This window comes from Oncorhynchus mykiss, chromosome 10, assembly GCF_013265735.2.
Source record: "Oncorhynchus mykiss isolate Arlee chromosome 10, USDA_OmykA_1.1, whole genome shotgun sequence".
Classification (NCBI taxonomy): domain Eukaryota; kingdom Metazoa; phylum Chordata; class Actinopteri; order Salmoniformes; family Salmonidae; genus Oncorhynchus; species Oncorhynchus mykiss.
Window position 1 is genome coordinate 68,705,287 of NC_048574.1, and position 22,481 is coordinate 68,727,767.

General features: G+C 43.8%; 1 protein-coding gene across 9 annotated transcripts in view; it reads left to right on the plus strand.

The window, feature by feature from the left end:
- LOC110498435 (type II inositol 3,4-bisphosphate 4-phosphatase) overlaps positions 1–22,481 on the plus strand; it is a 243,404-nt gene that overhangs the window by 59,422 nt on the left and 161,501 nt on the right. For 7 of the 9 annotated variants that reach the window (XR_005034211.1, XR_005034210.1, XM_036933670.1 and 4 more), the window contains exons 5-6: positions 3,476–3,594; positions 10,170–10,286. Coding sequence is in view for 7 of the 9 variants with exons in the window: in XM_036933670.1 (XP_036789565.1) it covers positions 3,476–3,594; positions 10,170–10,286 (236 nt within the window). In the remaining 2 variants the exon portion in view is untranslated. Of the gene's footprint in view, positions 1–3,475; positions 3,595–5,240; positions 5,497–6,787; positions 6,936–10,169; positions 10,287–22,481 lie in introns of those variants that run through there. The other 2 variants (XM_036933674.1, XM_036933675.1) reach the window with 2 other exon arrangements.

Consider the following 22,481-nt stretch of genomic DNA (forward strand, 5'->3'; position numbering starts at 1 on the left):
CATTCTACAGAGTGAACCTGTTGTCTTGGTGTGTGTCCCAGTGCATAGCCCCGTATCTCTCACACTCTCATCCTCCAAAGATCAGAGAATGCTAGATGGACCAGTTCACTGAGACTCCAGTACATCAAGGAAGCAAAGGTCTTTACAGCAAAGCCAGTGTTTTATGCCTTAGCACCATTCATCTTTTAACTCCTAGGCTAACTCTGTAGCTTCCTCTTGACTCTTCTTCAATTCTCCCTTGTTGTAGCCTTTTTATTTTCTGTGCCCGTACAGTCGCTTATTCTGTAAAATCGACACTCCGAGGGGGAATTACACATAAAAAGAACAACCTTCTGTCATATTTTGCTGCTTTTATGGATTTTTGTTCTATTGAGTAATGTTACTCGGGGTTACGATTTCACTAAATAATGTGCTGTAGTGACAATGCATTTTCAGAGCGGATCAATTCTCGTTTGTCTGCCAGAAAGTGCACCATTTGGACACGGTCCAATGTCCTGATTCAGATGTCTCACCCTGTAGTCCTAGAGCACTGTAGTCAGATATTACACTCTGTCTAGTAGTCCTAGAGCACTGTAGTCAGATATTACACCCTGTCTAGTAGTCCTAGAGCACTGTAGTCAGATATTACACCCTGTCTAGTAGTCCTAGAGCACTGTAGTCAGATATTACACCCTGTCTAGTAGTCCTAGAGCACTGTAGTCAGATATTACACTCTGTCTAGTAGTCCTAGAACACTGTAGTCAGATATTACATCCTGTCTAGTAGTCCTAGAGCACTGTAGTCAGATATTACACCCTGTCTAGTAGTCCTAGTGCACTGTAGTCAGATATTACACCCTGTCTAGTAGTCCTAGAGCACTGTAGTCAGATATTACACCCTGTCTAGTAGTCCTAGAGCACTGTAGTCAGATATTACACCCTGTCTAGTAGTCCTAGAGCACTGTAGTCAGATATTACACCCTGTCTAGTAGTCCTAGAGCACTGTAGTCAGATATTACACCCTGTCTAGTAGTCCTAGAGCACTGTAGTCAGATATTACACCCTGTCTAGTAGTCCTAGAGCACTGTAGTCAGATATTACACCCTGTCTAGTAGTCCTAGAGCACTGTAGTCAGATATTACACCCTGTCTAGTAGTCCTAGAGCACTGGAGTCAGATATTACACCCTGTCTAGTAGTCCTAGAGCACTGGAGTCAGATATTACACCCTGTCTAGTAGTCCTAGAGCACTGGAGTCAGATATTACACCCTGTATAGTAGTCCTAGAGCACTGGAGTCAGATATTACACCCTGTCTAGTAGTCCTAGAGCACTGTAGTCAGATATTACACTCTGTCTAGTAGTCCTAGAACACTGTAGTCAGATATTACATCCTGTCTAGTAGTCCTAGAGCACTGTAGTCAGATATTACACCCTGTCTAGTAGTCCTAGAGCACTGTAGTCAGATATTACACCCTGTCTAGTATTGCTAGAGCACTCTAGTCAGATATTACACCCTGTCTAGTAGTTCTAGAGCACTGTAGTCAGATATTACACCCTGTCTAGTAGTCCTAGAGCACTGTAGTCAGATATTACACCCTGTCTAGTAGTCCTAGAGCACTGTAGTCAGATTACACCCTGTCTATTGTCCTAGAGCACTGTAGTCAGATATTACACCCTGTCTAGTAGTCCTAGAGCACTGTAGTCAGATATTACACCCTGTCTATTGTCCTAGAGCACTGTAGTCAGATATTACACCCTGTCTATTGTCCTAGAGCACAGTAGTCAGATATTACACCCTGTCTAGTAGTCCTAGAGCACTGTAGTCGGATATTACACCGTGTCTAGGGAATCCTAGAGCACTGTAGTCACATTCTACCCTGTCTAGTAGTCCTAGAGCGCTGTAGTCAGATATTACACCCTGTCTAGTAGTCCTAGAGCACTGTAGTCAGATTACACCCTGTCTATTGTCCTAGAGCACTGTAGTCAGATATTACACCCTGTCTAGTAGTCCTAGAGCACTGTAGTCAGATATTACACCCTGTCTATTGTCCTAGAGCACAGTAGTCAGATATTACACCCTGTCTAGTAGTCCTAGAGTATTGTAGTTGGATATTACTCCCTGTCTAGTAGTTCTAGAGCACTGTAGTCAGATATTACACCCTGTCTAGTAGTCCTAGAGCACTGAAGTTGGATATTACACCCTGTCTAGTAGTCCTAGAGTATTGTAGTTGTATATTACTCCCTGTCTAGTAGTCATAGAGCACTGTAGTCAGATTACACCCTGTCTATTGTCCTAGAGCACTGTAGTCAGATATTACACCCTGTCTAGTAGTCCTAGAGCACTGTAGTCAGATATTACACCCTGTCTATTGTCCTTGAGCACAGTAGTCAGATATTACACCCTGTCTAGTAGTCCTAGAGTATTGTAGTTGGATATTACTCCCTGTCTAGTAGTTCTAGAGCACTGTAGTCAGATATTACACCCTGTCTAGTAGTCCTAGAGCACTGAAGTTGGATATTACACCCTGTCTAGTAGTCCTAGAGTATTATAGTTGGATATTACTCCCTGTCTAGTAGTTCTAGAGCACTGTAGTCAGATATTACACCCTGTTTAGTAGTTCTAGAGCACTGTAGTCAGATATTACACCCTGTCTAGGGAATCCTAGAGCACTGTAGTCAGATATTCTACCCTGTCTAGTAGTCCTAGAGCGCTGTTGTCAGATTTTCCACCCTGTCTAGTAGTCATCGAGCACTGTAGTCAGATTTCAACCATTCAGTGACAGCATATGGCTCTTTGTGGTTGCTTCAATATCTACATGTATTGTCCAATCTCACTTTACAGTAAATACTGGTGACCACAGCCTCATACTGAGCCAGAGAGGGTGTGACCATTCCTGGACAGGAAGTGTTGGTTTCCTATGATGGCCTAGCCTCCCCTCGTCCCCTCGCCTCCCCTCATCCCAGTCTTCCTGCCAAACAGGAAGCCTGGAGGAACTAGGGACTGACCAGGGGTTTCACTGACTAACATTAAATCCTAATAAAACGGACAGTCCTCAGCACACTCACTCAGCTGAAGGAAGAGAGAAGACTTTGACTGGCAGCCATGTTAGTTTGACGACTGGGTCTCAGGAGACAAGCTGCTTTCCAGAACTAAGGACATATGACTTCCCATTTCCTGTACAGTGAGGATACTTCCCTGAGAAATAGTTTTAAAAAAGAGTTTTATCCTTCCACCACTCTCACCTCATGCCCCGGGAATGATGGGGTCGTGGTGATTTCCCTCCTCCTCCTTCCTCTCCTTCCCCTTTCCCTTTTGACCTTTCTATTCAACCTTGTGTTGTTTGATGTTGGGGTTTTACTCAGGGAATGTACTATACTGACTGTCCTCTCTCTCTGCCCTCCCCCTTTCATCAACTCTCTCTCTCTGCTCCATCTTTCTCTCTCCTCCCCCACTCTTTCTCTCTGTCTCTGTGTGTGTGTGTCCTCCCCTTCTCCAGAGTGCAGGGATCTGATTGGCTCTGGCCGAGACAGGACACCCAATGCTCTAGTCCAAGTTGCTGTCATCGACCCCCGGGAACAATACCTGGTCTCCCAAGCCTGCACAGAGATAGTAGAGGTAAGGCACACGCAAATGCACTGACACATATACACACACACACACACGCATATGCACTGACACATACACACGCACACACCCTTTCACAAGACACTTAATGCAGCTACCTCCCCTCCTTTTCACTCCCTCTTTCTCTCACACACACTCTTTTGCTATCTCACTCCCTTTCTCTGCCGGTGTTTGTTATTTTTACTGTTAAAGGGTCGCTCTGGTTCACTGGGTCTAAGTTGCTATTGCTGTTGTGGTTAACATGGAACCCAAACCGGCTGCGTGCGTGCGCCATCGTGCATAAATGTATTTTGTCCCCCCACACCAAATGTGATCACGACACGTAGGTTAAAATATCAAAGCAAACTCTGAACCAATTATATTAATTTGGGGACAGGTCGAAAAGCATTAAACATTTATGGCAATTTAGCTAGCTAGCTTGCACTTGCTAGCTAATTTGTCCTATTTAGCTAGCTTGTTGTTGCTAGCTAATTCGTCCTGGGATATAAACATTGAGTTGTTATTTTACCTGAAATGCACAAGGTCCTCTACTCCACCAATTAATCCAATCTTGACTTTATATTGCGATTGGCAACTTTCATAAATGAGGTGCATTACCGACACTGACCTCGTTCGTCTTCAGTCACCCACGTGGGTATAACCAATGAGGAGATGGGAAAGGCAGGACTTGCAGTGCAATCTCGTTGGCGCGCGCAAGCAATGTGGGTGCAATAATTGAATAATATAGATTTCTAAATGTATTTTGCGACGCGAGCGGTGTAGTCAGCCTGTTATGTCTTTCTCTCTCTCATTTGCTTGCTCTCTTTTGTTCCCTCCCTCTCGCTCTCATTCTCTCTCTTTCTCATTCTCTCTATCTCTGTCTCAATTCAAGGGCTTTATTGGCATGGGAATAATGTTCTCTCTCTCTTTCTCTCTGATTTGTGGTTAGAGCCCTCTTTCTGTCTCAATCTGACTATCAGTCAGTCAACTGCAGTAGCAGACTGTCTGCGTGTGCCCTCTGTGTGTGTGTGTGTGTTGAGTCTCTGCGCTCCATACAGTCTCACAGAAGTGTCTGTGCCCTCCGACCTTTGGCATGCCTCTTTTATTGCCCTCAGAGCTGGATTGTCATTACCATGGCAACAAGAGCACAAGTGTTTTCGGGGCGGCAACATCTGTCCCGGGCTGGAATACCCACCTAGAACACACGCACACGCACACGCACACGCACACACACACACACACACACACACACATACAGTGGTGTAAAGTACTTAAGTAAAAATAATAAATCATGTAAATGGTGTTGGAGTGTGCCCCTGGCTATTTGTAAATTTAAAAATCTAATTGTGCTGTCTGGTTTGCTTAATATAAGGAATTTGAGATTTAAAATTAATACTTGAGTATATTTTAGCAATTACACTTACTTTTAATACTTAAGTATATTTAAAACCAAATACTTTTAAAACAATTTTAATGGGCGACTTTCACTTTTACTTGAGTCATTTTCCACCATTACACACACACACACACACACACACACACCTCAACAAATCAGTCACTCGTCTTTCCCTTTCTTCCCCCCTCCTCTCCGTCACAGACTGAGGGCTCATGTGAGAGAACACAAAGACTGGGTTTAATCTCTCTCTTATCTAGCTGATTAAGCAACAGGAAGATTGACTGTTTTCAAGACAGTCTCTTACTGTAGAAACTCCATAGAAAATAAAAGGAGTCCTCGTCCTCCACTCACTCTGGGTCTGGGTCCAAGTGGAAAACACAGGATGTGGTACAGCAGTTAGCAGTACAGTACGGCTCAGCTGCAGGACTAGTGCGATTCCATAGCTGTAATGTGACTCTTGCTTTGGAGAGGGATCTGAGAACAACATGGACTGTTGCTTTCGGCTTCTCAAAAGGAGGGTACGTATGGATACTGTGTGTAGCCGTGGAGATCTCTTCTGATGATACTGTAGACGTGTCTCTGGATTTATAGTCGCATGGTATTGTACATATTGAACCAGACGCAGTGTAACTTCTGTATCTGACTGGTCGATGTATTGGAATGACTAGTCTCTCTAATTCATTACGTATCACTGAACACTGATAGGGATTTTTTGGGGGGGATCAACTTGTATTTATTTTCAAAGGATAACAGACAAGAACAAATAGCGTGTGGCCAGTCATAGGGAGTCCCTATACTACATTGTTTAATTGAGCTCTGTCTGTCTGTCCATCATTCCTCAGTGCTGCAGCTGTTCCTTCATTGACCTCTCCGGTTAAAAGGGGAAAGGCCCTGTGTGTGTGTGTGTGTGCGTGTGTGTGTGTGTGTGTGCTCACACTCATGTCTGTGTATGAAGTGTGAATATGTCGGAGACAGGCCGGCTGCCGTGGGTTGTTCCCAGAGGCGCTGGTGTCCAGCAGCTGGGTCTTACCAGACTGGCAGCTCCCGCTATGCCTGGAGACAGACTCCCCCCCCCCCCCCCCCCCCCCTCCTCTCTCTCACCCCCACATATGTGATCAGGGTGTTATTGAAGCCCTACAGAGCAGGTGTTTCCTTATCCTAAACAGTCCATCTCGGGGCAGTGTGAAGCCTATAGGACAGAGACCCTTTTTTTCATTTGAATTATTTTTGTTTGAAACGTTGGGCATAAAGTTAAATAAACAAATATAAGGAGTAGATATCAACAGACTTCAAAGCAATCTGTCCTATCAATCAGTTCTATCAGACATGTTGGGCTCAAGTGTAAACATTATTGGAGATCCCCTCTCACCATCTCTAAGCACCCAGAGTTGTGTGGGATATATACTGTACTTCTGAGAGAGGAGACCGACAGAACAGAGAGGATGACATTTAGGCCCCACTGTAATCTGTTTGTCTATGGGAAAATCTTATTCTGAAAGCCATTACCGCCAAGAGCCCAGGAGTGGCCTTCTCAAAAAAGGGATTTGACGGCATGCTGTGGGGCCAAGTGCCCAGTAGGATAAAACAAGCCTTTCATGTCATGCTAGTGTGTGTGTGTGTGTGTAAATATGATGAGAGTGTCAAGGAAATGGGTGAGAGCCAACTGTCTGAGAGAGCCTCCTGCCATGGGACGATACTCCCCCTCCACACACACACACTCTAAGAGTGTAATGCCTCGCCCATTCCTTGGAGGTCTGTAACCCAAAGGCACCGAGAGGGGCGTCGCTGTCTATATACGCAGCTGTCTCCCCTACTGCCGTAGACATACTGCCTGACTGGCTGGCCCATTGACTGACTGTCTAGCTACTGCTCTCTGAAGTACTACTGCTGCTCCTCCACTCTACCTGTTTGTACCGCTGTGTGAATTTGGCTGTAGATGGAGTTGCCAAACACGCTGGTAAGTATGAAAGAAGGCTATTCAGTTCAGAATGTCTTGTCGAGGGAATTTGAGGTGTGTGTGTGTGTGTGTGTGTGTGTGTGCGCGCGCATGTGAGCACTCAGCGAGTCTTTGATTTCCCCTTGTTTTGCCGGCTGTACCAGATTGTGTGTGAATGTGCTGCTACAGAATGCCCATATGCCCCTCAAAGCATGGTAGCATGGTAGCATAGTAGCATGGTATCTGGGTGGCAGTACTGGGCAACACTGTATACTGAGAGCATGGGAGTAGAGCACTCTCCAATGGATTCGTGTTGTTTTCTCTTTCCCACTGCTTGGTGTTAATACAGGGGATGAAAACATCTAGTAGACTAGGGAGGAGAAGGGAGGAGAGGGGATTGTGCAGAGGTTGGCTCATGAGGAGTGGGGTGTGTGTGTGTTTGCAGAGGTGTGTAACACGTGGTTGTCCTGGGGTAGCCTCATGTCTTGGCTGCCGATCTGTAACCACAGGTCCTTCCACAGTCTATATCCCTCCAGTACTCCCCTACTGTATCAATGGGCTTACTGTGTTAGGCTAAGATGTGTTAGTTGTTAGTCACCTTGGATAAGGATGTCCTCGTAGTCAATAAAGGGACATGTAAACAGACTGGAGGCTTCTATCCATCCTTTGTTGAGGTGACTAATCTGAGCAATTTGGGTTTTCCTAGCCGACGACCGTTGCTACGGCGGAATGCAGTACTGGAGACAGTGGAGACGTTTTTCATGTCGACAGATTATCGTTAGGCTGTTTACGGGATGCACCAGGGCTGAGTGTATGTTTTCTGAGTGTATGCTTTCTGAGTGTATGCTTTCTGATTGTGTGTGTGTGACGATGCCTCCATGTGCTTGTTTATGTGTGTGTGTGCGCATTTGTGTGTACTGACTGTGTGTCCAGCCTGTCCCGGGGGCCTGCGTTCCAGAGCCACCCATCAGGGCGAGGGAGCCCCTGATGTAAACACCAGTTTGCTTTGAACACGCAAAGCTTCACTACACCAGGGTATATACAGACCCAGTCAGGGTACACATTATACCAGGTCACAGTAGGCTCCATAGGCCTCTCTCCTGGCAGGGCCTGGGGCCCTATAGGGGGACTATTGTGCTTGGGGTCTTGTGGGAACCTGGGTGTGTTTGTGTGTTTAGGCTAGCGGAGGTCATGCATCCATGTGTCTGTGTACAGTACCAGCCCTCTATGGCAACAAACTCTCACAGTCTCACTGCAGAATCAGATGTCCAAGCCCTTAAAATGCCACATTTCTTTGGCATTCACTCCATAATCGTTAAGTTAAAACCTGTTTGGGATAGGGGGCAGCATTTTCACTTTCGGATGAAAAGCATGCCTAGAGTAAACTGCCTGCTACTCAGGCCCAGAAGCTAATATATGCATATTATTAGTAGATTTGAATAGAAAACACTCTGAAGTTTCCAGAACTGTTTGAATGATGTCTGAGTATAACAGAACTCATATGGCAGGCGAAAACCTGAGAAAAATCCAACCTGGAAGTGGGAAATCTGAGGTTTGTAGTTTTTCAACTCATTGCCTATCGAATATACAGTGTCTATGGGGTCATATTGCACTTCCTAAGGCTTCCACTAGATCTCAACAGTCTTTAGAACCTTGTTTGAGGCTTCTACTGTGAAGGGGGAGAGAATGAGAGCTGTTTCAACCAGAGGTCTGGTAGAATGCCATGAGCTGATTACGCGTGCGCCCTTGAGAGTTCCATTGCATTTCTAAAGACAAAGGAATTCTCCGGTTGGAACATTATTGAAGATTAATGTTAAACATCCTAAAGATTGATTCTATACATCGTTTGACATGTTTCTATGAACTGTAATGTAACTTTTTGAACTTTTCGTCTGAACTTTGGCCTTGACTTGCCCGCGCCTCGTGAGTTTGGATTTGTGAACTAAACGTGCTAACAAAAGGAGGTATTTGGACATAAATTATGGAATTTATCAAACAAAACAAACATTTATTGTGGAACTGCGATTCCATTCTGATGAAGATCATCAAAGGTAAGTGAATATTTATAATGCTATTTCTGACTTTTACTGGCTCCACTACATGGCAGGTCTGTATGGCTTGTTTTTGTGTCTGAGCGCTGTACTCAGATTATTGCATGGTTTGCTTTTTCCGTAAAGCTTTTTTGAAATCTGACACAGCGGTTGCATTAAGGAGAAGTATATCTATAATTCTGTGCATAACGCTTGTATCTTTTATCAAAGTTTATGATGAGTATTTCTGTAAATTGATGTGGCTCTCTGCAAATTCGGCGGATGTTTTCGAGGCACAACATTACTGAACATAACGCGCCAATGTAAACTGAGATTTTGGGATATAAATATGAACTTTATCAAACAAAGCATACATGTATTGTGTAACATGACGTCCTATGAGTGCCATCTGGTGAAGATCATCAAAGGTTAGTGATTAATTTGATCTCTTTCTGCTTTTTGTGATTCCTCTCTTTGGCTGGAAAATGGCTGTATGTGGTTTTGTGACTAGGCTCTGACCTAACATAATCATATGGTGTGCTTTCACTGTAAAGCCTTTTTGAAATCGGACACAATGGGTAGATTAACAAGAAGTTAAGCTTTCATTTGGTGTATTGCAGTTGTGAATGTATGAAAGTTAAATATTTTTAAAAAATTGTTTTGAATTTCGCGCCCTGCTAGTGGAACCCCTAGCCCTTACAAGTTTTAAAGGGATACTTCGGGATTTTGGCAATAAGGCCCGTTATCTACTTCCCCAGAGTCAGATGAACTTGCGGATACCATTTGTATGTCTTTGTGTCCAGTATGTAAATTACAGGATGTTTTGTGAACCAATGCTAACTAGCATTAGCGCAAAGACTGGAAATCTATGAGAAGTCTACCCATAGACTTCCATTTATTGCGCTAACACCCAGGAGCAGTAGGGAAGCAGACTGAGCACAGCTGTTGGCTCACTCATCCCTTTCTCTCTCTCTCCACCTCTCCCCTCCACCCACACACTCTCCTTCTCAATTTCAATTCATGTACTTTATTGACATGGGAAACATGTTTACATTGACATAGCAAGTGAAATAGATAATAAACAAAAGTGAAATAAACAATAAAAAAAATGAGCAGTGAACATTACACTTACAAGCCTTCCAAAAGAATGAAGACATTTCAAATGTAATATTATTTCTCCCTCTCTCTCACGCTCTCTCTCATGTTCCTTCTCATCCTCTCTCAGGGTAGCAGAGATCCGTTGTTCCTGACAGGGGTGACCTTCCCTCCGGAGTACCCTGCCAGCCCAGAGACGCTAGTCAAGCTCACCGTCTACGATGTGAGAGACAAGGCCCGCGACAATGTAAGTAAACCGCAAAGTGTGTGAAGGGGCTGAGGGGGAGGGTGTGTGCTGGGAAAGGAGTGTGTGGGGGGAGAATGGGCAATGCCTCAAATTGTTGTTTTCTTTGCTGTGCGTGCCGAAGGTCTTTCTTTTGTGTGTGGTTTTGTTTATCTGGCTGCGCTGCAAACACTTGCAGGGCGGTAGAGAACAGAAGTTGGGGGAGGCCTTAAGTATGGGTGATCTATCATGTTACGCATTTGAAGTGAAGTCACAGGCCTTCACATTGAGTTCTGTCTGTGTGGCATGAACTGGGTCGAAGGAGATTTGAAAGCAAGAGCGAGGCCTTTGGTGATCTTCCCATGAGAATACTTACCCAGAGATCAATGAGAATGGGGATAGCTCTAGACATGGAATTCTGAATGTTGGTCGGTCTGGGTCTTCTGGTTCGGAACCCTTTTTAAACCGTCTTGAAATCATCTAATGGGTTCTCCAATATGAAACACGTTAGGCTTCCCTTGGATACAGGCTATGAAGGATTAATTAGCTATTAAGGCTATGGGTTACTTACTCCACAATGATGTCATAGCTGTTGCATGGATTCTATACACTAGCTACCACTACAGCACTGTGACGGCACTACCTGGAGCACTGGAACCAGAGGGAACAGAAAGATCTGGAACAGCGACATCATAGCTATTGTATGGGTTCTATTTAAGCAATAAGGCCCGGGGGGGTGTTGTATATGGCCAATATACCACAGCTACGGGCTGTTCTTAGGCACGACGGAACGCAGAGTGACAAGATACAACCCATAGCATATTGGCAATATACCACCAACCCCCGAGGTACCTTATTGCTATTGTGAACTGCGTAGCAATGTAACCACAACAGTACCAATAAATGTTTTGTCATACCCATGGTGTACGTTCTGATATGCCACAGCTTTCAAGCCAATCAGCATTCAAGGGCTTGAACCACCCAGTTTATAAAGTGCGTTACAGATGCCACATGGTCACCTAGCTTATGTAAACGTGTATCTCACAGCTACATACACCTACAGTACACATGGGATACATTCAGTCCCTCTATGCTTCTGATTTGTGGCTGTATCATATCCATTGTAGGGATTCTATGTTGTCATACTGCCGATATCACAACATGTTATTCACACCTACACATGAGAACATAAAAGTATATAAACTGTTAGTTGAAAAAGAGACAAGACAAACTGGACTTCATTCAGGTTAGAAAAATAGGTTTGTTTCACTCTTCCTGAGCATCAGGTACTGTAGAGTAGATGAATCCAACTGTTCTGTAAAAAATATAGCAAGTTAGCAACTTGCTAACAACCCCTCAAGCCTGGAATCTAAACGATGCAAGCTAGTTCCTTCTGAGGTCTTCATGTAATATTGATGGAAGACTACACTTATGTGAGCCCCAACACTGTTTAAACTCTACAATACCTTCACTGTGTAAGACTCGGTTAGTTAGACACTGGTCATGTCAAGCAGTCAGTCGCGTATCCCAAGTGGTAGAGTTCTGTTAAAAATGAATGTCGACTCGTTCGTGGCCACACAAGCTAACGCCTTGATATAAAGATATTTTATAGATGCCTGGTAAAGGCATAAGCTGTGTTACAGCTATATCTGGGAATGGTTGGCGGGTTCATTGTCCAGGCAGCTTTGGAGCCAATGGGTTTTATAGAATGTTCTGGTTCTTTGGTCTGTCTTTGTTGAGGGATGAAAAGAAAGTGAATTTCATTGTTTACCGCTCACAAATGGGAGGAGTCATGAACCTTATTGAGACATCATCTTGGTCTTTTTGGTACAGCTACTGTTCTTGGATGTCCATTATAACCTCTCCTTGCAAACTTGATCGTAAAATCCAACCATCCTTACAAGCATACCAGCATCATCCTTTATTCCATTTCTTAAAACATCCATAATAATCAGAATACAGTAGAACAATGTTCCCGCTAATTCTTTGGGGCACTGAGCAAATTTCAGGTCTTGTGAGCAGAATTCTGTGCAACATCTGGCCCAAGTTTACAGTGAATACTGAGGCTGTACCTTTTAAAATTTTAGACAGTAGCCAATAGGCTATTGTGGCTATTTGAGCATAATGTAGGCGTATATAAGCGGCCTACTAACAAAACCAATGGTGCACATCTGAACTTTTTCACATGGAAATAGCTTTTGATTTCTATGATATAGCCTACAGTAGGTTGTGTTCAATGCAGGCCTACACTGCATCAGACTTTTAAAAACATTTTTACACTATGCAGGGAATCAATTCATACTTGTTGTATGATACAAGAAACCACATTACAAAATATAATACCATACAGAGAATTAGAGCATGTAGACTACTCTCTGCCTATTGGCTTATTTCCATATTCAAGCCTGTGTAAAAATACAACACTGCCCCATTAATTAAGGCATAAACAAGATTTTCACCTGACTCGTTTTCAAAGACAACTTGAAATGTAGCCTACACGATTTGTGTTCTTGTAGGAAGCAGTAACTCCCCATTGCTGACCAATACTTACCTATAACTTGGCTAATAACTCGCTATAACTAGTAAAAAAAAATCAACAAATGTGCACATGTGCGGCTCTGCGCTCTGATCTGAAATGCGCATTTGTTGCAGGTGATTTGAAAGACCGCTTGTGGGCTACCTGTCAATAGAACCATTACGCTCTGTGCTCTGCCTACAACAAAATCACAGACTCAATCTTATGAAGTTAGATTTGTTTTGGTTTGTTGCATTGAAAAGGGGCCGATTATAATATTGATTCGATCACAGAGAAAAACATTGATCTATATAGCACATGGAAACTAATGTGGAGAATTCAGTGAAGTTCAATCTCTTGCGTCTCTTCACGCCACAGACACCCGCAGTTTAGAGGGAATATTGCAGCAGAATAAAAGGCAGATCAGACAGAATATTCTGCCTTGCTGTGGAGACTGTCTCCTGACTAGGGCCTGGCATCCTGTCAGGGTTCTCACTCACAACACTTCCATTCACTCAAAATAGTCAGAGAGACACCGTGCGCGTGTGTGTGTCAGTGGCGGTTGTTATGGGGGCCATTTAAGATTTTTTTTTCTCATGAGCATGACCTTATTTCTATTACAGCATATTGGATTACTGTCATTCAGATTCCATTCGCCCAGTTCAGTGTAACAGCGATAGGTTTAGGCTACTACATGATACTGGAATTTCCACTATACCCATCATGAGGTTGCTACAACATAGCCTATGAAGGAAAGTTTACAATGTAGGTGCACACCGGTCCAGAGAAAAGGTGACAAGAGGTGACAGACAGTGACACATTCAATACCGCCTTGCGCACTCTTGCCTTCATCTAGCTGGTATAGGGTGTAATCATTAGTCCAACAGTTGCAAATGAGAGTTTCTATTATGTTTATCCCTGCTTTGTTGCATTTGCTTCCGTTTTAGAAATATTTTTAAACCGAATCGGTGGAATGAATACACCCCTGTTCAGCGTAAACACAGTTCACTTTCATAACAGCCACGTTGTAGTCCTTCTCGTATCTATGCGCTCCCCTCCTCTCAGCTTTTCCCTTCACTTGTGGACTTTAAGGCACAACACATCAGCTGTATGTGACCAGGTGAGAAAAAAAAAACTTTCCAAGCCAAACCATGTCTTAACCTCTACACACAGCCTACATCGTTGTCACCATATTAGCAAAAGTAACATCATAGTCAACATAGCTAATAGAACTAACATGTCAGTAAACCTGCTACATGCAGTAACGTTACAATGTACAGTCAGTAAGCAGTTTATCACTTACACCGGCGGGCAACGGTGGCAATAAATGAGAAAAAAACCAAAAGCTTAACTTGACTTGGAAGAGTTCCAGTGTTGTTGGATAGTCATAGCCAGCCAGCTAACATAGCATCTCTCTGTTTTAACAGGGCATTTGAGTTAGCAAAACTAGCTAGCTGCATTTGTTAGCTAAGTAACTGAATGTGAAAAAAAAGTATCCTCTCTCTCTCGTATGTGTGTGTGTGTTGCTTCTTCATTTTGGAAGAAATTAATTGGTTAAAAAATGTGTTCAACTATTGGCTTTCTCTCTATTTGAGTCAACTACTCACCACATTTTATGCACTGCAGTGCTAGCTAGCTTATGCTTTCAGTACTAGATTAATTCTCTGATCCTTTGATTGGGTGGACAACATGTCAGTTCATGCTGCAAGAGCTCTGATAGTTTGGAGGATGTCCTCCGGAAGTTGTCACAATTACTGTGTATGTCTATGGAAGGGGGTGAGAACCATGAGCCATCTAGGTTTTGTATTGAACTCAATGTACCCAGAGGAGGACGGAAGCTAGCTGGCATCCGGCTACATCATGGAGTGCTGTTGCTGTTATGTTTAGTATAATTTTATCTAAAAACTTGTTTTATTTTTTTATGGTTTACAATTTTTATTTTTATGAAATTCACTGAGGAGGATGGTCCTCCCCTTCCTCCTTTGAGTATCCTTCAATTGTGTGTGTGTGCTTGTGTGTGTGGCCAAGCTGTCTGGTCTGCTTCAGGACAGACCCTCCTGTGCCTTTCAGATCATTCCCTCATACCTCTAGTCTCTTCCACTAATTTCTTCTAGTCTCCTCCTAGTCTCCTCCTCTGATTGTCTCCACCACTCTCCTCCTCTAATTGTCTCCACCACTAGTTTCCTCTAGTCTCTAGTCTACTCCTCTAGTCTCCTCCACTAGTTTCCTCTAGTCTCTTCCTCTAATTGTCTCCACCACTAGTTTCCTCTAGTCTCTAGTCTACTCCTCTAGTCTCCTCCACTAGTCTCCTCTAGTTGTCTCCTCCACTAGTTTCCTTTAGTCTCTAATCTAGTCTCCTCCTTTAGTGTCCTCCTCTAGTTGTCTCCTCCTCTAGTTGTCTCCTCCTCTAGTCTCCTCCTCCTCGAGTCTCCTCCTCGAGTCTCCTCCTCGAGTCTCCTCCTCGAGTCTCCTCTTATAGTGTCAACTAGTTCTCTAGTCTACTCCTCCTCTAGTCTCCTGCTCCTCTAGTCTCCTCCTCTATTCTCCTCCTCCTAGTTTCCTCTAGTCTCCTCCTCTAGTTGTCTCCTCTTCTAGTCTACTCCTCTAGTCTACTCCTCTAGTCTACTCCTCTTCTAGTCTACTCTTCTAGTCTACTCTTCTAGTCTACTCCTCTTCTAGTCTCCTCCACTAGTTTCCTCTAGTCGTCTCCTCTAGTCTCCTCCACTAGTTTCCTCTAGTCTCCTCCTCTAGTCGTCTCCTCCACTAGTTTCCTCTAGCCTCCTCCACTAGTTTCCACTAGTCTCCTCCTCTAGTTATCTCCTCCTCTAGGCTCATCTAGTCTCCTCCTCCTCGAGTCTCCTCCTCTAGTCTCCTTTAGTCTCAACTAGTTCTCTAGTCTACTCCTCCTCTAGTCTCCTCCTAGTCTCCTCCTCCTAGTTTCCTCTAGTCTCATCCTTTAGTTGTCTCCTCTTCTAGTTTCCTACAGTCTACTCCTCTAGATGTATTACAACAGTCTCCCCCCTCTAGTCTCTAGTCCCCTCCTCTAGTTGTCTCATCTTCTAGTCTCCTCCTCCTCTAGTCTCCTCTTCTAGTCTCAACTAGTTCTCTAGTCTACTCCTCCTCTAGTCTCCTCCTCTAGTCTCCTCCTCCTAGTTTCCTCTAGTCTCCTCCTCTAGTTGTCTCCTCTTCTAGTCTCCTCCACTAGTCTCATCAAGTCTCCTCCTCTAGTTGTCTCCTCTTCTAGTCTACTCCTCTAGTCTACTCCTCTAGTCTAGTGCTCTAGTCTACTCCTCCTCGAGTCTCCTCCTCTAGTCTCCTCTAGTCTCAACTAGTTCTCTAGTCTACTCCTCCTCTAGTCTCCTCCTTTAGTTGTCTCCTCTTCTAGTCTCCTACTCTAGTCTCTTTCCCTAGTTGTCCACTCATCTAGTCTCCTCCACTAGTCTCATCTAGTCTCCTCCTCTAGTTGTCTCCTCTTCTAGTTTCCTACAGTCTACTCCTCTAGATGTTGTATCATATTACAACAGTCTCCCCCTCTAGTCTCTAGTCTCCTCCTCTAGTTGTCTCCTCTTCTAGTCTCCACTAGTGTCCTCCTCTAGTTTCCTCTAATCTACTCTTCTAGATGTTTTACAATTTTACAATAGTCTCCCCCTCTAGTCTTCTCTAGATTCCTCTCTGTCTCCTCACTCGCCCTACAGAGTACAATTAAGGACTTTCCCACTGGGAACACACTGTTTTTCCACATAATTTCAATCTAATTACACTGAACCAACGTGGAATAGACGTTGAATTGACGTCTATGCCCAGTGGGTTGACTGAGTACTGCTCTCAAAGGAGACTTTGGTATGTACGAATCTGAAGGGAGAGACAATATTAACATTTCTAAAACGTCGACTTCTTTTCTCCCCCCTTTTTGACTTGTCTTTTTCAACCCTTTTTTGAGTTGTCTTTCTCGTCTTTCCTCTTTATTTGTGGTTTTCACAGCAGTAGTAGCTACAGTACAGTGGTTCCAGATCTTTCTCTTCCCTCTGGCTCCAGTGATCCAGTTCCCCTGTAGTGCTGTAACATACTAGACGTGTTGCTCTGCTGGGCTGGGCTCAGCTTGTACAGCGCTAACTGCTTGTCTTGGTCTCATTAGCCAGTGTGTAGGTGGTACGGCCGTGACCCCAAACACGAGTTGACACCCTGCATCAGCCCCGCGGGTGCAAATGGGAGCCAATCAGCCAAAGCTCCAGTAATTTAATGTCACATTTTTGGTGATAGAAAAGAAAAAGAGCGATTTGGAAATGTGGAAGAGTGTGTGTGTGTGTGTGGGTGCATTTGTGAGGTTGCATTTACAGATGAGCAGCCAGCATTTTACAAGTCATATGCAGCTGGCAACTCATTCCAAAGGTGAGCACGTCACCGCTTCTAGCGTCGGTCGCGGAAAAGGCGGTTATTTGACAGACCGCTAGGTAAACATCAAATAAAATCTCTGGCGTCTTAAATTGGCCTGATGTGTGCTATCTTTATGTCCACTGCAAGGGGTTAGGTTGGCCATTGAAGGGGAAAGGAGAGGAGGACGAGACAGGAAAACGAATGGAGCAGATTTTCTAGATGAATCCCTTAATATTCCAGGAGGAGCAGAGTGTTACATTTCATACTGGGATGATTTCCCTTTGCCTCCGGCTTCCATGTTGTCTGAGATGTGCGTTCCGAGATGAGCCCCGGTGCAGCTGCAATGCTGGCGTGAATACATGAGAGGATGGACAGAGCAGATGGAATGGTAAGAGGTAGAGTGGAGGAGGAGAGAGGAGCGGGGGGGTGACGAGGCCTGTTCTCTCTGACTGAGTGATCTGCCCCCAGGCCTTGTTGTTACCCAGAATTACCCAGATTTCCTCTGTGTATAGCTGAATCCCATGGGCATTAGATTGTACATTCCGATCATGTCCCCACTTGTTCAATTAAACCTCTACATGTCAAGAACCCCCCCCCCCCCCCCCCCCCCAAGAAGTGTATTCAGATGATTCCACTCCATCCAACACAACGTATTGCTGGATAAAATAATTTTAGGGACTGGGAAAGATATTCCGTACTCCTCATAGGCTGCCTTCGTAGGTTTGTAAATTTAGACATCATTTGAGCCAGCGACCTCATGATTGCTTGATTCATAACCTTTATGAAATAGTGTTTCTTGCATCATAGATATTATTTATCCAGAGTACATTTTTCCTTGTACTCAAATTACGCGGGTTGCACAAACAAAACCTAATTAGACTATTAGATAACCTTCAGTAATTGATAGAGAAGATTCACAGTGAACTCAGAAGACGGATCCAGAATAACAGACCAAAAGCCTACAACCCGCAAAGACTCAAATTGGAGGGGAAGAGAGAGCGCGACCGAGAGACGAGGGTTCATGAACAGATCTGTGGCCAATTATTTCACAAAGTGCAGCGCATCAGAGGGCACTTATCAAAGTAGAGGGGGAGAAGAGATAACGACAGGCTGAGATTGAGGCCGAGAGAGACGTATGAAAGCATATGGGAACAAACACAATATTGTTTGTATGCATTGTTGTGCGTTCTCTGTCTCGCATTCTAGAGCTCACTTACCTTGTTGAAGAAGCTCGGAGACACGGAACGCCAAACTAATATCGAGAGCAGGAGCTTCTTGTCGGAATCAAAGCGATTACCCAGCATCCTCTATGGTCTACGAAGATAGGACGGCAGCCTGTAGATTGTAGTAGAGCCCTTGTGTGTGTAATCATAGGCTCATTTATCTCTACGTCTGGCCTCTGTGATGTTACGAACATGTAATGCGGTTTTCATTGTGTGTGCGTCATAGTAATCTTCAGATCATGAAGAGGGGATTTGATTGGGTTCTGTGATGTGTGATGCACAATACCGTGACGAACAATAGAGAAGCTCCTCTCTGCAAAGTATAGAAATGGGCCGTGTCCAGTCCTTTCCATGAAGACGCCATAACATGTATTCAAATACAGAGCTTTTTACTTCGTTGCTTTAATCAACGTTTTAAGATGGTCACCCCGCAAACACTGACAAGCACGCACACGCATCAGCCTTTATACTATCATTCAAGTGACACCCTCGAAGGTGTGGAGAAATACTTATTAGATCCAGGATGAGTACAAAGTAGCAGGGAGGGGTACTGATCAATATGCTCCACCTCCAACCCCCTGGCAAAGCAGCAGAGACACAGGGGCAAGGCATGCTTTCGCACTCCTCTCCTCTCTTTGCTTTATAGTGTGGAGGAGATGGTGCAGGAAAAAAGCCCTACATCGTGTCTAGCTGTAATTCACATCAAGTGATGTTGACATTAGCATCACGTTCCTTCACTGGACAAGCGTCAGAGTGCAAGATATGGCTCAATGGCACATATGCTTAAGCACCGTGCAATATACCAGTCATTACAGTGCCTGTCCTTCCAATGTACCGGTCATCGTCTCTCCTCTTTTAACGGACTTTTAGATAGTAGTTATAGCCATTCCCTAGGCGCTCTATTTCTACAGTCATCTCTCCATGTGACCCAAGGGAATCATTGCTCCAATTATGTAGCTACTGCTGATGCACTGACAGTCCTCCCCTAGTTTAATCCTCCCCGTCAATAATCATCATGTGTAAATGGGGTGACGTGGCACTTTTTTGGGCACGACAACGACTCAGGGCTTTTCACCTGGGTGTCTGTCAAATCTGGAGTGAACCAGCATATTCTTGATACCATTTGAAAGGAAAGACTTTGAAGTTTGTGGAAATGTGAAATTAATGTAGGAGAATATAACACATTAGATCTGGTAAAAGATGATACAAAGAAAACTATTTTTTTGTAAAAAAAAAAGACCATCTTTGAAATGTAAGAGAAAGGCCATCATTTATTATTCCAGCCCAGGCGTAATTTTGATTTTGGCCACTAGATGGCAGCAATATATGTGCAAAGTTTTAGACGGATCCAATGAACCATTGCATTTCTGTTCAAAATGTATCAAGACTGCCTAATTTGTTTATTAATAACTTCTCAAGTTCATAACTGTGCACTCTCCTCAAACAATAGCATGGTATTATTTCACTGTAATAGCTACTGTAAATTGGACAGTGCAGTTAGATTAACAAGAATTTAATCTTTCTGCCCATATCAGAGATGTATATGTCCTGGGAAATGTTCTTGTTACTTACAACCTCATGCTAATCACATTAGCCCAACCGTCTCGCGGGGGGACACCGATCCTGTAGAGTCCGTGTCAGAAGGAAAGAATGGATTTTAATCCCAGGTGTGGCTTCCAGATGATAATCAATATTTTTCTATATACCTTGTCCGGGGTTGGGTACTTTCTAAATGTAATTTACATTTGAGTTATTTAACAGACTCTCTTCTCCAGTGGATACATTTTAATTTGTCCTGGTCCCCCATAGGAAACGAACCCACAACCCTGGCGTTACGAGTGCCATGCTCTACCAACTGAGCCACAGGGGACTAGTTACCTGTCCAAAATTCTAATCAGTAATGTAATTTTGGGATTACCCAAACTCAGTAACGTAATCTGATTGTTCAGTTACTTTTAGATTAACTTCCCTTAACAGGCATTAGAAGAATACAAAAAATGAATATTACCAATTTAACCACATTTATTGCAGGATCAATCACTGTTGGTTTACATAACTGGCCATAAATGGATGTTGCATTTTACTTTGTTATGTAGGCTTCTTCTAACCAATTACTTTCCACTACAGAAAATAATATGATTAGGCTGTATCTTTACATTAAAAACCAAAGTCTGTCAGATTTCCAGTCATTCCAATTCATTTAATACCCCTTGATCTTCAAGAATAGGACTTGGAAATATAGATTATAGCTAGATTGTTTTACCTGAGCATAACCCAAAAACGAAGGGTTTACTAGCTTACTCAGTTTGTGATTTAGTTGTCATGGAGGACTGATTGGGCTCACTGCTTCGAGTTGGAAAGTAGATGCCGCTCTCATGGAATGACATGACAAGAATGCCTTATGCTGCATTTGCTATAAACGTATCGTTGTTTTGGTGACACATTGATATCTTGATCATTTGAAGTCTATCGAAAGTGTGGGAGTTTGAGTACGTGTCCGTTAGGCCGATGGACATTTTCTATTTTTATCAGAACAAATTCAGCTGGTTGTTGACAGTACGGCGCACAATGCCACGGCATAGTTTAGAAGGGGGGAACTCCCTCAAACTTTTATTCCATAGGCTGGGATCCGCACTATGCAGCTGTTGCAAGAGCACATTTATCACTGGCTGTCCACTGGTCACAAAAACAATACATGATGAGCAGGACAAGCTCCTTCAATTCAAACATTATTGGGTTAAAGTACACATATACTGTACAGTTGTGAACAGCCACCCACAACAACCACAATCCATAAGGCACAACATATCTATTGAGAGAGCAGCAGTGTGATTCATACTAATGCACGATGTAGATATCTGTAGTAGGTTGGATCTGCATGCTGTCGTTCTTACCTCGAAGCGTTTATTCAAGCAGTTGCACCATTGGAAAGACATAGATTGAACCGTAACTACAAAAGCCTGTTCCTGCTCTTTTCCTGTGATCCATGGAACACGTTTGGTGTGTCATCATGGTGGTCTCTGACTTGTGGTCAGACTCGTTCAGGCGTAATAAACTTAAACTTGTGCTTTTTTTAAAAATCTGATTTGAATGTCATTGAATAAACAGAAAGGTGTCCAATAATTATTTTCTCAAGCATTCTTTCTGAATTGAAAAGTAATCCTAGAAGTAATCCTCTAGTTTTTCCAGAAGTATCAGTTATTGGATTGCATTATTTTCTGGTAAAGTAACCAATTACAGTTGCAGTTGTTTTGTAATCAGTTACATGTAATCTTCAGATCTCTCCAGAGGTCAGACTGTGTTAACGGCAGACAGCAGCCGGTAGACAGCAAGCCCTCCCCACTTGCACCGCCACTGGCCTGTCAGAGATAACACCTAGACATTCAGCCCCACAATCAAAGAGTCCGGGTCAATACAGCCAATCAAAGGGACATACCAAGGAAAGAGCTATGTCGTGATAGGGCGGCAGACCAAAAGGCTGTTGTGACAGATAAGGGGGACTGACTGTCATCTCAAGGCTGAAAGGAAGCAGTAAGGTGGCCTCCTCCTCCTGTTCCCTCGCCAGCAGTCCTCCTCATTGTGTCAGTGTCACTGTCGGGTTGAAAGGTAGAAATCTAAAGGGTCCTTTATCAGAGCTAGTTGCTTAATGAGTGACATCTTGACAAGTGAATATGTCTCCACTCCCTCTCTCTCTCTATCGGTGGCCAAAGATCCACTGCATATGTAGAGGTGATGGTTTCTACCGATCGGTTTCTTATGCCTGAGGAGATGAGGAAATACCGGGTGGTGGGGGGTGGCCACCATCCAAGAACATTCTGCCTAATGCTGACGGGGGGGAAATAAGTCCTGTTTAAAACTGCATCTCCAGCTAGAAGCTAGAAGGGACGAGTTGCAAAGAGTGAATGTAAACATGTAAGTTATCTGGTGCAACAACCCCCCTTTGGCTAGCCTGGAATTGGAACATAGTGTGATTACTGTACTGTATTTGAAACAACCCCTGACTATGGTATCGTATCCAGGGGAGAAAGGTATGTTACAGTGATTGTAGGGAAGTACATGGAAGAGCCACACACTCTATCGTCCGGTGATTTCTATCCCCTCCTTCGC